The sequence below is a fragment of the Anguilla anguilla genome, chromosome 9 (assembly GCF_013347855.1).
Source record: "Anguilla anguilla isolate fAngAng1 chromosome 9, fAngAng1.pri, whole genome shotgun sequence".
Lineage (NCBI taxonomy): Eukaryota > Metazoa > Chordata > Actinopteri > Anguilliformes > Anguillidae > Anguilla > Anguilla anguilla.
This window is the reverse complement of record NC_049209.1, coordinates 40,198,738-40,211,916: the sequence shown is the minus strand read 5'-3', so window position 1 is coordinate 40,211,916 and position 13,179 is coordinate 40,198,738. Positions and strand designations below refer to the sequence as shown.

General features: G+C 40.0%; 1 protein-coding gene across 1 annotated transcript; it reads left to right on the top strand.

Annotated features, from left to right (window-relative positions):
• The first annotated feature begins 1,320 nt into the window (after positions 1–1,320).
• On the top strand, positions 1,321–12,657 carry LOC118235591 (progesterone receptor-like). Its single transcript, XM_035433078.1, has 8 exons — positions 1,321–2,427; positions 3,394–3,503; positions 4,781–4,897; positions 7,806–8,117; positions 9,072–9,216; positions 9,464–9,594; positions 9,914–10,071; positions 12,125–12,657. Exons 1-8 carry the CDS (start codon positions 1,424–1,426, stop codon positions 12,278–12,280), a joined length of 2,133 nt encoding a protein of 710 aa, XP_035288969.1. The 5' UTR covers positions 1,321–1,423; the 3' UTR covers positions 12,281–12,657.
• The last annotated feature ends 522 nt before the right edge of the window (positions 12,658–13,179 follow it).

Genomic DNA, 13,179 nt, shown 5'->3' with positions numbered 1-13,179 from the left:
GCACATGGGTCCACACCCATACGGCACTAACACTCTAACCAGAAAAATAGATTGATTATTATTTGAAGACAGTACTTTGTGAACATAAATACATGTTAACAGTATAAATCTAAAACATAAAGCATCTTTATTCCCTAAACTCCCCATTATAATCTGGAGCTACCTTTCATGGAAGTCAATATCTGAAAGGTGCAGCATCAATAACCTTAGTCACAAGCTTGATATTATTATTATTGATATTATTTTTCTGTGTAATCTTATCTGAATAATCATATAGTTTTTCTGTCACCATTTTTGAGATAAAGGTGATCTTTTAAAGTAAGAATATATAATAAGAATTACACTGACACAAATCATAAAATGATAAATAAATAAATAAATAAATAAATAAATAAATAGGCTGCCAGCTGACCTATTTTATCACTTTTTTTGCACCCAGGCAGTGCAGTGTCTGCACTACATTAGATGGGTTTGTGATTTCATATCTCACATTTCATGAGAAAATTTACCTTGTCAAAGCCTTTATATGAGGCTTAAGCAGGGAAGACACTGGGACACACCCTAATGGTCAAAGAACACCTTGAAGCTTCATCAGTAAAAAATACTGATTTCATTTACTCTCCCTTATTTGTATGTTTATGATAAATACAACTTTTGAGTTTTGCATCTATTTTCAAGAAAATAGGGCTTCCAAAAGTATTGTTGTCCACTACAAGGTTGTTGAATCTAAAGGGAAAGTAGTGCATATGTTTCTGTTTTCCCAGGAACAACTCTGTGTCTCAGGATAAAAATATTGAGAAAATCTTATTCAAGTAAGGACAGAAGCTGCTGTTTTATTGGACATTGAAAGTTCCTTCTGGGTTAAATGCATGGTTGATACTAATTAATTCTTAAAGGCTGATGTATTTAAATTATTTACAATATACTTATAATTTGTGTTATATTTTGTTATCCTGATTAGTTAATTGATTAATCCAGTATGTGATTAACTAATCTGAAGTTTTTCCCAATAATGGCAGGTCTCTATCTTGATAGTAGGTTGTATGCAACATCTTAAATTATAGAGATGAAATCGCTTTAAATTCCATAACAAATATCTCCTTGAAATTTTCTTTAGAGTTCAAGTTGAGGTTCATAAATTTCAAATGCAAAATATGCTGTAAAAATATATATGTTCTACTTTAAAATGATAAATAGTGTCTCCAAACGTTTTATATACCAATACGTTATTAGAGTCATCAAATAATAATCTGTATGCCTTTCTGCGTGTAATTTTCTCTTCTAAGCCTCGACAAATATTTGAACAGCACTGCGCCATAGGAAAGAGAATAGTCCGTCAGATTGCAAAACGGGTTGTGAAGATCCTTGCTGACTGAAGAGCCGTAGCCACTGACATCTGATTTCAGACGTTTCTGGGATAGGCATGGACAACAATCACCAAGACAAGATGGAAAGTCTATACACGCCAGCCAGAGCATCACCAACTCCTGATGCAGAATCGATTAAAAGAGCCAGGAATTTGATTAAAACATACTCGGAGTCTTTTGGGAGTTATGTGGAGGGGATAGTTCGAGACGACTCGAATAACATACAATCTTTGAGCAGCGTCCCTCTCTTGATGCGTAATTTTGGAAACATGGACACCGTAACCTGCGCACCTGGCTCGGGTAGTGACAGTGAGATTTGGAAAGACTTTGTTGTTCCCGGGAACTCTGTGGGAAGCAAAGACACCTGTGGTCATGTTGAAATATCCACCAAAGCCGAAAATTTGTCTTGGGCTGCCGCGCCCTTAAGTAGAGAAGAAACCCTCGCGAAAGGAACTGTTACGGTCCCAGCGACTGTGCCTAAAGAAAGTTTTACCGCAACATCAAACAATTCTTCAGCCAGTGGAATCTCTATTAAAGATGAACAACAATCTTTGCTCAAAATGGAACCACAGTCTTCTGACTTCTGTCCTTATACAGCAAATATACCGAAATTGAATCCATCTTATCTGACCAATACTGCGAGTACGAAACAACTTGGATATGGCGAACAGCCGGACACTTCAGCGCACTCCTCTCCACCTGCTCAGAAGATTGTTTTAGATACTGCTCGATACTCGGCCGATTTAGGTTCGGATAACCCTTTACCGCAAGCGACAAATATCAAAACAGATCCTTGTAGTAGTTTCTCTTCTTTCGTTGGAGAAGGGATCCTTACTAGGGCATCTATGGGGTACTCACAGCAAGCGCTCCAGACATTGCCGGTGCACAAGAGTGAACCGTTCAGGTTGTCTGCTTCGAGCGCGCCCGCGGATTCTCCGTTTTGGTGCCAATCCACAGGTCCTTCTGAGGATCATCATCTGCAGATTGACTATCTATCTCCCGCTGGACTCCACAACACATGCAAATACAGTTCCACGAACGCGTACAGCTCCTATTTAGGGTAAGATGTGGCGAAAACGACCCGAATTTTACTTGTGATTTCCTACGCGTGTTTTCTTACCCTTCAAGAAATAACAGTAAATTTGATCATGACGTGACCGTAATGAAGCATGCTTTTTAAAATGATTCCCGTAGAGACACACACTATTTATTTATTTTTTAAAACATTTTTAAAGATCCATCCTTTATATGTTTATCTGTACGATTAGATTCATATTTGTTTGTCCTAAGGTTTGCATAATGAACTGACAGTGAGTTTGATTTCGTCTCGTTCCCTATTAACTAATCAATATATCGTGATTGAATGTATCACAGTAGGCCCATATGGTTGTGGGGTATGCAAAACCCTGAATGATTATATATGCATATTTTCAAGCATAATTCATTTCTTCAAAGTTAAATCAAATTTACCTTTTAAGTAATTATCATGTTCATTATATTATTAATTTATCACAGGTAATAATAACAGCTTGTTGTCCTCCTAGAGCATATAAAAAGGCCAGACTTTGTCTACTTTGGAAGCAGCTGGTGTAAAGTTACATTATAGAGGCACAGACACCCTGACAGCCATTTGGTGTTTTGTCAAAATGTAGTTGTGTTGGTTATTGTGCATTTGTAGACTTGACAGTTAACCACACCTGGGTCAAATACATATTTTAAATGATTTAACTATTTAGATGCTAGGATAAAACTTGAAAACATTCCTTCACATCCCTTAAGAATTTTTCATGGACCATTTAGTGTCACTAATCAAGCGAAGAAAAATTATATTCTAAATATTGATTTAAATATATGCTTCTTTAAACTTTAGGTATTTTACTGGTCTCTAACGGGCCGAAGTGTTTTGAATAAAGTGCTTGACCCAGGTGCAGAGTTAACTGTGCTAGGTTTGGTGTATCCTAAGTCTTCCCTTGATGGTGGACAGATGGAGATGGTGGAGTGACCCTGACTCTCTGTTCATTGGCAGTGTGCTGCCCCAGAGGGTGTGCGTCATCTGTGGGGATGAAGCATCAGGCTGTCACTATGGTGTCCTCACCTGTGGCAGCTGTAAGGTGTTCTTTAAGAGGGCAGTGGAAGGTAAGGGGTCGACACCTTAGAGTGCAAGGTGCTCCAAGGTGGTCAGGAAACCTCATATCACATAAGTTCATTTTTTACCTTTATTTAACCAGGTAGGTCAACTGAAAATGTTTTCCTTTGTAGTGATTACCCGGGGAGTCAATGTGGGCAAAGAATGGAAATCTGACCTGAACATCAAGCTTAATACCCATACTCTTTCTAAAAGTCATTAATGATAGTGAGTCAGGACCTTGGTCTAATGTCTCATCAAGGTTGGCACATGTCACCTTCTACAGCACAGTGCCCCTGTCATTGGATTTCAATTTGGTCAAAAGAGAAGAGTGTCCCTTACTGACCCACCATCATCTCTTTCAACTGCAGCTTACTTTTTTTTGGAATGTCCCCATTGCAAGCACTAGCCACACCAGCTAAACTTCAGAAGTCAGGAAAAGAGTAGAGGGCGATATGGCTGTTGGCTCCTATTTTCTCAGAGAAATAAGGAAATGGAACCTATTTCAACCACTGTAGACATGCCTAAATGAATGAAGGTGAAAAAAAATAAAGGGAAATGGTTGTATGTTCTCAGATATGTTTTTTAAAGGTCATCAGCAATGGTATCATGCTTGTCGCAGTTTGTGATGTTGTTGCACAGCAACTTGCTTGTGCGTTATCTAATACGTACAGATAAATTGGAGCCACCATGTTGACCATGGCCATGTCACTCTGTCCTCCTAGCCTTGCCTGAAGCTAATCTTCAGAGCTCTTAGTACAGTATTTTCCCTCATAGCACAGAATGAACCTCCTCTATCAAGTCCAATCAGCGGGAACAACACTTATCACACTCTGGCTTAGATTTGATGTAACCATGGGGAACCTTTGTAATGAACTTTTTGTTATTAACTTAATCAAGGGTTACGTATTTGCTGTTCATATTTTCACTTTGAAGTTTGACCTTATTTTAAACAAATACAAAGTGTTTTATGAGAAACAAAAGCATAACATGCAGTTAGTTGCTTAAAGCTATAACAACACATTCTACAGACTGAATTGTGGATTGACAGCTTAAAAATAGGGCTACACACTAATGGCTGTCTTTTCTCTCTTGATATATTTTAAAAATATTTATGGATAGAATGGTATTTTTATATCATGCTGTTTGTTCAACACTTAAGTTTAATTAACATAGTTGAAACCTGTGCCTTCAACAAAAACAAATGTTTTCTCTTCTGATGTAATAATTTTCATAAAAGCAAAGTAGCACACATTCCCAACTGTACATGTATTCCTGTTCTGAACAGGCCATCATAACTACTTGTGTGCTGGACGGAATGACTGCATCGTGGACAAGATCCGTAGGAAAAACTGTCCTGCTTGTCGCCTCAGAAAGTGCTACCAGGCGGGAATGATACTGGGAGGTACCCACAATTCTTTCTCATTTTTATTATCTAAGGTTTATTTTTCTCACTGAACTCTTTGAAATGAAATGATCAAAAGCATTAGGCTGAAGTCATATCGAAAACAAGGTTCCTGTTTCCAAGCGGCCTCAGAAGAACAAAGCCGTTCTTTTTTTATAGCCTTGACTTTGGCTACGGTTCAGTGCCTGGCTTGCGTGACGCAAGCTGAACGTTCCATCCCCGCACCTTTCATTCAAGTTTTATAGGTGTACTCTCCGAAATGGTGGGTAAACAGGTGGAAGCAGGTCAGCACCGCGTAATGAGGTATTTCTTAAGACCAGAGCAGAACGTACTTGCAGTGATGGCTGCCTGGCGGCAGCAATCATTGGTGTGGTGTTTGCCGTGGAGAGGAGCCAGAGGAGCAGGGTGACCCAGCTCCGAGTGGCATCAGAGAAGAATGCCTCCTCGTGCCACTCCTCTAAGTGATGTACTCCCCTGTACTCCCCACCCATGGAGGCAGGAGGGAGAGAAAGGACCTTTTAAATATTAAAGAAAGTTTGTCTGGAAGGAGCCGGGATTTGATGATTAGTAAGGCATCAACTAGAGTTGAGAGATGATGCATTCATAGCACAGTGTTATAGTTAGTGAATGCCGCGGGGTACAAACACACCTCGCATTTTTTGTTTCAGCAATACTTTGATGCATCGCACAAAAGAAATGACTAAAGTTAATTATCACATCCATTTCGTCCCCTGCATGAAAGCTTAATTGAATGAGAGATTATAAAGCCACACAGTTACAAGCTCGAACCTTTCCCTTGTTGCTTTGCAAAATGTTTCTACATGGACTGTGCTTTTATTTTATTTCAAACTTAATATTTATTGTGAAAAGGTCATAAATGACAATTCTGGTGGGCCCCATGTGTCCAGCCATTCAAAGCCATGTTGGATGGCTTTGAAAGACATCAGTCATTCACCAGATTCAGACTGCTAATGAATAGCAACAGCATGACAAACAATCTATTAGATTTTCCAGACAGATGATAAACTACAAAGACAGTTAATGTGGAACATTTATATGGCTTCTAACAGAAGCCAGTAAGAGCCTAGAAACTGAGCACATTTTTTCATCTACAGGCCTTCTGATCATCTTCAGAAAATGTTCCCAGAGATTCTGCTGTTGTGCTATGGCAGAGAATTATTTCACAATCTATCTGGGATCTTTTGTCCAGAATCAATAGCGCACGGTGCATGGGCACAGCCAATGGCACAGCGCATGCGTGCACTGGGCATTTGGTACTGAATTTTGATATTTTTATGACCAGATACATGGAGGACCTAGCTCAAAGCTTGCAGCACAGATGGAATAGGCTGGATTAGGCTGAATATATTATCAGTGGGTGTGTTGCAGCTGGATTCAATCATAGCCAATCAAATTACCAATTTTGATTACCTTTAAGAGCTGTCCAGGGTGTATTCCTGCCTCTCGCCCAATGCACGCTGGGATAGGCTCCAGCACCCCCTGCGACCCTGCTCAGGATAAGTGGGTATAGATAATGGATGGATGGATGGATTTAGTCTCCAATGGCATAGATCCTGTAATATATCTAAGTGGCACTCCTGAGGTGCAGTGGAGTTACAATTTTTCTTGGCTCCTCCATTTCGATTGTACAGTATAGCCTACAGGCTACGCGGATAGCATGATCCACACACAAACGTTTTAACGGTACACCCTCCAGACAAAACAATAACGTGGCTTATTTTTTATTGGTATTTTTGATGTTGAGTGCTAGCAAATGATGTGAAATTAGCTTGGAAGGTTAAATTAGCTTAAATTAGCTTGTAACTAATACAGTTAATGCATGTAGCTTGCATGTATCACTTTAACTACAGTCACATAATTCAAATGAAACTTGTGCAAGTTCAAGTTCCATTTATTGTCATTCTTCTCATTACAAATGAGTGTAAGAAAAATAACAGAATACATTACCACTGCGGCCACAGTGCAGTATAAGAACAGCCATAAACAAGTAAAAACAGAGATAAATATAGGAATTAATGTTATAAAAAAAGACAATGAACAATAAATGCAAAGTATACATTTTTCCTGCTTGGAGGATTCCTATCAAAGTGAAATTGGACAGCATATGATCCACAAAAATGGTTGATTGGCTTTTCAATAGGTTATGATCAAGCATGCATTAATTGGTAAACCCCTGAAATTAGTAACTCTCTGTATGCTGGGCTGCGACTTGCGACTTGTGCCATAGACCTGGTCTGAGCAGGCAGGTGGCACGGACTGACGTGCTGACACCACGATTTCTATGACCTGCTTGATCTTCACTGTCACAAATAGCCCAATAGTGCCTCTTCTCTCACTTCAGTGCATGGTGAGTCCCCAAATTACCAAGTGGGCTCAGGCGCATCAAAACGTATGACAAGAATGTCATTTTGGCTTGCCACATATAGAGCCCTCTGTTTCCTGACAGAAAACGAAAGATTGTAACCAATGTATATTGCTCGGTTCTAAAAATGGATGGACTACCAAGGTTGAACTTTAGTAATCTTTTCCTTTTTCAGTAAAAGTTCATGGGCTTCTGACTAAGGGTTCATATCTAATAAAATTCTTTTGTTTCTTTTAGAGTACAAAGACAAAAATACACTGATGTTGGCACTTCTGTTGAAAGCAAAACAACAAGAAGTATTTTACTGCTGTGAATGAAAAACAATGAATAGTTTTTGATTTGATCGAACTCTGCATGAGGCACTACCGTAGAGCCCTTCCAAAAAAACAAAAAGAAATAAAAACAAAAACACAGTGTCATGCTCACAATGAAAGCTTTGAGGAGGAAAAACAAGAGGCTTCCCAATGTAATTCCAGTTTTGCCTTGTGAACATCACAAACCATTCCACATCTGTTGCCATCCCAGGTCGGAAGCTGAAGAAGTTGGGGGCTCTGAAGGCAGCAGGGCTGACCCAGGCCCTGGTGGCCCACTCACTGACTCCTCGGAGACTCTCTGGTGACAGCCAGGCCCTGATGCCCCTGGGCTGCCTTCCAGGGGTCCGGGAGCTGCACCTTTCCCCCCAGATCATCAGCGTGCTGGAGAGCATTGAGCCTGAGGTGGTGTACTCTGGTTATGACAACTCCCAGCCTGACATGCCCAATATGCTGCTCAACAGCCTCAACCGCTTATGTGAGAGGCAGTTGCTGAGGATTGTCAAGTGGTCCAAGTCTTTACCAGGTAAGCCCCCTCCCCCCTCAAACCCCAATCCCTGCATGGTAATATCATCCCCACAACTACACCCCCCCCCCCCAAACTGCCCCCCAAATTTCCCAGACTTCCTCTCCCTGATCCAGCTCAGGGCTGCACCCAGATTTCGTCCTTTCAGGTAACAGCCAACGACACCCCCGATGCTACGTCACCCTGCCTTAGACCAAGGCAGTGCCCAGATCATGGACATCAGCCCTTCAATGCCCCCCACCACCTGTCAAGGGCCAGATTCCTGCAGCCCCGCAATTGTTGCTCTTGGGTCACCCCCATACTTTCGGTATAGCCCACCAATCCCAATATGAACCACGACCATGCCCAGATCACGGCTAGCTCACGGCTAGTCTTCTAGTCTGCTCCATCCACTCCCCCATTGCCCACATCTCTCCTGGCTGTACCAACCCGCCCCCCCCCCACGTCTGTCAGGCTACGCATGGCGTCTGTCTTTGATGCTTTGATGTCCAAACCCCTCCTCCCTCCTGGTAGTGAGTAAGCACTTTATAGATTGTAATGTGATTGTTATCGGTGCTCAAGAACAAAATGGAAAGGCAAGGAAGTAAGCGGTGAGTCAGGCAGTTTCCACTTTTAAGTCCAGATCCTTGAGCATTGACCCTGGCCAAAGTGTTCCTCCGTCCCCCAAAGCTCTTATGAAAACAGCAATTCATTAGGGTAACACAATGATATTTCTGTAGATCTGAAAATCAGAGCACTTCTGACTAAAATGAGCCTTGTCATCATGTCACAGCTGTTGCTCTCAGTGTTTGCCAACCATACGTACTGTGCCAAACTTAATAGAAACATTTTAAGCCTATTTGTGGAATGCCTTTCCTATTGCACTTAACATCAAGTGATTCATTAGAAATCACGGTGCTGGAACTATGTTGAGCAGTATTTTTTCTATATATTGTGCATTTTTGTTTTGAATAGGTTTTCGCAGTTTACACATCAATGACCAAATGGCTCTGATCCAGTACTCCTGGATGAGCTTAATGGTATTTTCTTTGGGTTGGCGGTCTTTCCAAAATGTCACCAGTGAATACCTGTACTTTGCACCTGACCTCATTCTCAACGAGTAAGTAGTTAATCCTTACATGCAAACATTGTGTCGTCAACTGTCAAAATAGTTGCCATTTTAACTGATACTTCACATCAAAATTCTTAGTGTTAAACCAACTCTTAACAGTCTTATAAGAACCATATGTACACAAATAGAGCTAAAGGTACTCTTTCACCATTGATTCTATGCTGATCATTTTGCTGTGAGCCATCTGATATCTCAAATGGAGTTTTGTTTTGTCATTTCTTGGGTTCATTGCCAGAGAGTATATGAGGAGGTCTCCAATATTTGACCTGTGCATGGCTATGCAATTCATCCCTCAAGAGTTTGCCAATCTCCAGGTGACCAAGGAGGAGTTTCTGTGCATGAAGGTCTTGCTGTTGCTCAACACAGGTATGTCTTTAGTTAGTTTAGATTACTTCTCATTCGAACAGAGATCACGCCTACCAACCCACTCCTACCCACAATCCCGAGCCTGACCTGGCGTCAGTGTGACACATAAACAGTGTGACACATCTTTAATCTTCCTAAGAACACACACAAAGAAATAATGCGATTTGAGATAAACCAGGGACACATCGTACTGCAAGTCCTTGAGTGGGGGGTAGGGGAGGCAGTTATTACTTAGCAGCTGTGGTGAGTGATTTCTGAGGCAGGCATAGCAACAAACCACTGACTGTCAGTTTACTGCCGCTATGCTTTTACCTCACAGTGCCTCTGGAGGGGTTGAAGAGCCAGCCACAATTTGATGAGATGAGGCAGAATTACATCCATGAACTCACCAAGGCCATTCACCTGCGAGAGAATGGTGTGGTCGCCTGCTCCCAGCGTTTCTACCACCTGACCAAGCTGATGGACCACATGCATGACGTAGGTCCCAGTTAATAATAATAATAGTAATAATAATAATAATAATAATAAGCTGTACATATGCTTTCCAGGCTTAATGCACTGTACAGGAGTTTTTAAATAAATATATAAGTAAAATCAGCACAGTGACACAATCACAATTAATAAACAAGCTGTTGTTAATGAACTAATCCATAGAGTTAGTATGCCCTGAAATCAAGATCTTTTAAAAGCCATTATTTTATCTACCAGCAAGAGAACACTTTCAAGGTTGAAGATTTTTAACATTGTTCAAGATTTTTTACATTTCTAATTAATATGAAAATTACCATGATAAGTGATTTCTCAGCTGCCTTAAAATATGTTACAAATGAAAAAGTTACTCTTGCTGTTAAATTGAATAACAGCAAGGCTTAAGAGAGATTATACACATCAAAAGTGAAGAGTTTTGCTCATTGCTGCTGTTTGGTGTAAAACTATTCAAATGAAAATAGATATATCTAACTCAGTGTACACCTTGAAGTGTAATGTACATGTAGTCTGGAATGTACAACAATATGTTGTAAATATGCAGAAACTTTAATGGCCAGTATGGACATGCACTGGCTTGTCTGGGAATGTCTGAAGTATCTGTGCTAATATTGTGAAATTTTGCAGTCTTCTTTCAAATGCTAACCTGACTTACTGTGTTCATTTATGATCACGGGCAGTTTCAGAAAGAGTGGGGGTGATAAATCTGGTGTCCTGGACAATTTCCCACAAAAAACTGGCTTCCCAGTGTTTGCTCACCTAATCACCCCCTAATTAGCAACAAAGTGCATTCCCCTGCCCATCTTGAATGCCTAGGACCTTGGTCATCATTGCAACAGAGAATTAAATTCTCAGTTGACCTGCCACGGAAAATACATTTTAAATAAAATAAACCAGGGCACTGAACTTTGGCTTGGATTTATTCATCAACTGTCTTGTTTAATACAGTTCAATGTATATCCTACAAACATTTTTCCAGTATTTATGGTGAGTTAATAAAATGTTTGAGAAGAGTAAAAATGACAATTTAATTGTTAGTCAAAGTTAAGGACTATATTGATCAAATCCAAGTCTTAATTTTCAGATTTTACTGCTTTCTGAGCAATCACTGATAATTTCAGAGCCAGAAGGATAGAAGTAGTTCTTTATGGTTTCTTTGGTGTATACATAGTTTAGGTTTCAGGTAGGAACAAAAGAGAGATATTGATCCAGGAGATATTGAATGAGGTGCGTGTTAAAAAGCATTTAGTGATCGGCAAATTCATTTAGATAAAAAGGTTAAAACCAAGAACACGGGGTTTAGAACAAAGAACATCAAGCAACTCGTTTGTATCTTGTAAATATTCTCATTGGCCAGGCTCATAACCGTATGGTGCTATAAAGCCATGCAGGTTGACACTGATGTGAGATAAGTTTGCCTATCTTGTTAACAAACCAAGTCAGTGAGTGCTTCTGGCCAGTAGGATCTTGTGTAGGTGGGCACAGATTACAGGCAATAATTAAAGCTAACCCAACCTCTGACTAAAAACTCAGTCAGTTTGCAGGGATCTTACCTCACCAACTTTCCTTTCCAGATGCTTTAGAGGTAGAAGGTTTTAGAGCATATACCTCCATAGATCTTATACATAGTTCTCATCTTAAAGAGCACCTTGTCAATGGCAGTTTCATTTTCTAAGCCATTTTCTGTTGTGTCCTTGACCACAGACACTGTAACACATCATGATGAGTCTTGGGTACATTACATTTAGGCTTTTAGCAGACACTCTTATCAAAAGTGACTTACACAGCTGACAGTTATTTACATACTGTCCATGATACAGTTGGATATTTACTGAAGTGATTCAGGATAAGCACCATGCTCAATTAAACTACAACAGCATGGCTGTACCTGTGAATTGAACCTGCACCCTCTGAGATTAAAGTAATTTCCCTAACCATCGCGCTGTATTGTTACTTTTAAGGAATACAGGTCTGTACAGGACAGTTTCTGATCATTGACAGTAAACATTGAAATGTACTTTTTAATTTTTTACATTTGGTCCAGATTGTGAAGAAGCTCCACCTGTACTGCCTGAGCACTTTCATTCAGGCAGATGCCATGCGGGTAGAGTTCCCCGAGATGATGTCAGAAGTCATCGCCTCCCAGCTGCCTCGGGTGCTCGCTGGAATGGTGAAACCCCTTCTTTTTCACACCAAATGAAGCCGCAAATTTCACACCACCAGAAAACCACAAAGCACCATGGGAGATCAAAGCAATTTCTCATTGGAGCTCAATTTTAAATACTACAATATTAAAGAGATGAAACTAGGGAAATTTTCCATAAACACTCAGTAAAAGCCTGTCAACCCCACAGCTTGTAAAAAGAATATCTGTTTGTGCATCTCATTTTTCAATGCTTCACCGTTTCCCAAATGATTAAACTTTTTAGAAAATATGAGGTAGCTGAATTTCTCAATGAAAATAGAAAAATACTGTTTTTAAGCTTAACACTATTAGTACTGTGCCATGCTTAGTTAACATTTGTTGATTGAAATGGGGCATGTAGAATGATAAATCTCAAATTAAAATCTGTTTTATGTGTAAACCGACTGTACTGAGTTTGAGAGCGCAAACCTGCATGGTTTCGGTATCTGAATGCTGTTGTTGTAGCAACTGTTTGTGAGGGAGGAGAGGATCACCGAGAAAAACCCTTTATAACCCTTGTCAATGTCCCGGAAGACTGAAACACACATTTATTTCAGCTGAAGTTCTATGGCCTGATTCATTCTCTTGTGCCTTGTGTGTATGTGTGTGTGTGTGTGGTTGTCAGACTTGGTACAGGGGACAAGATAATGATTATCAGCAAAAATACTACAAAATAGATCATGATGAGAATCTTCCAAGTGACAATGGTAGTTACATTGTGAAAGTGTACTGCTGTCTCAGTATCTTTTTTGACAATCATGAAACTAACTGGACAGGAAACATACTTATTTTCAGCTTTGTGAGCTCGTAGACAGCTGTGCTTCTTTAAAAAACAAAAACATTAGACATCATAGAAATTAAGGGCTTTACAGATCCACAAAAATAAGTTCAATCTGAAAGCATGACCCTGTTTT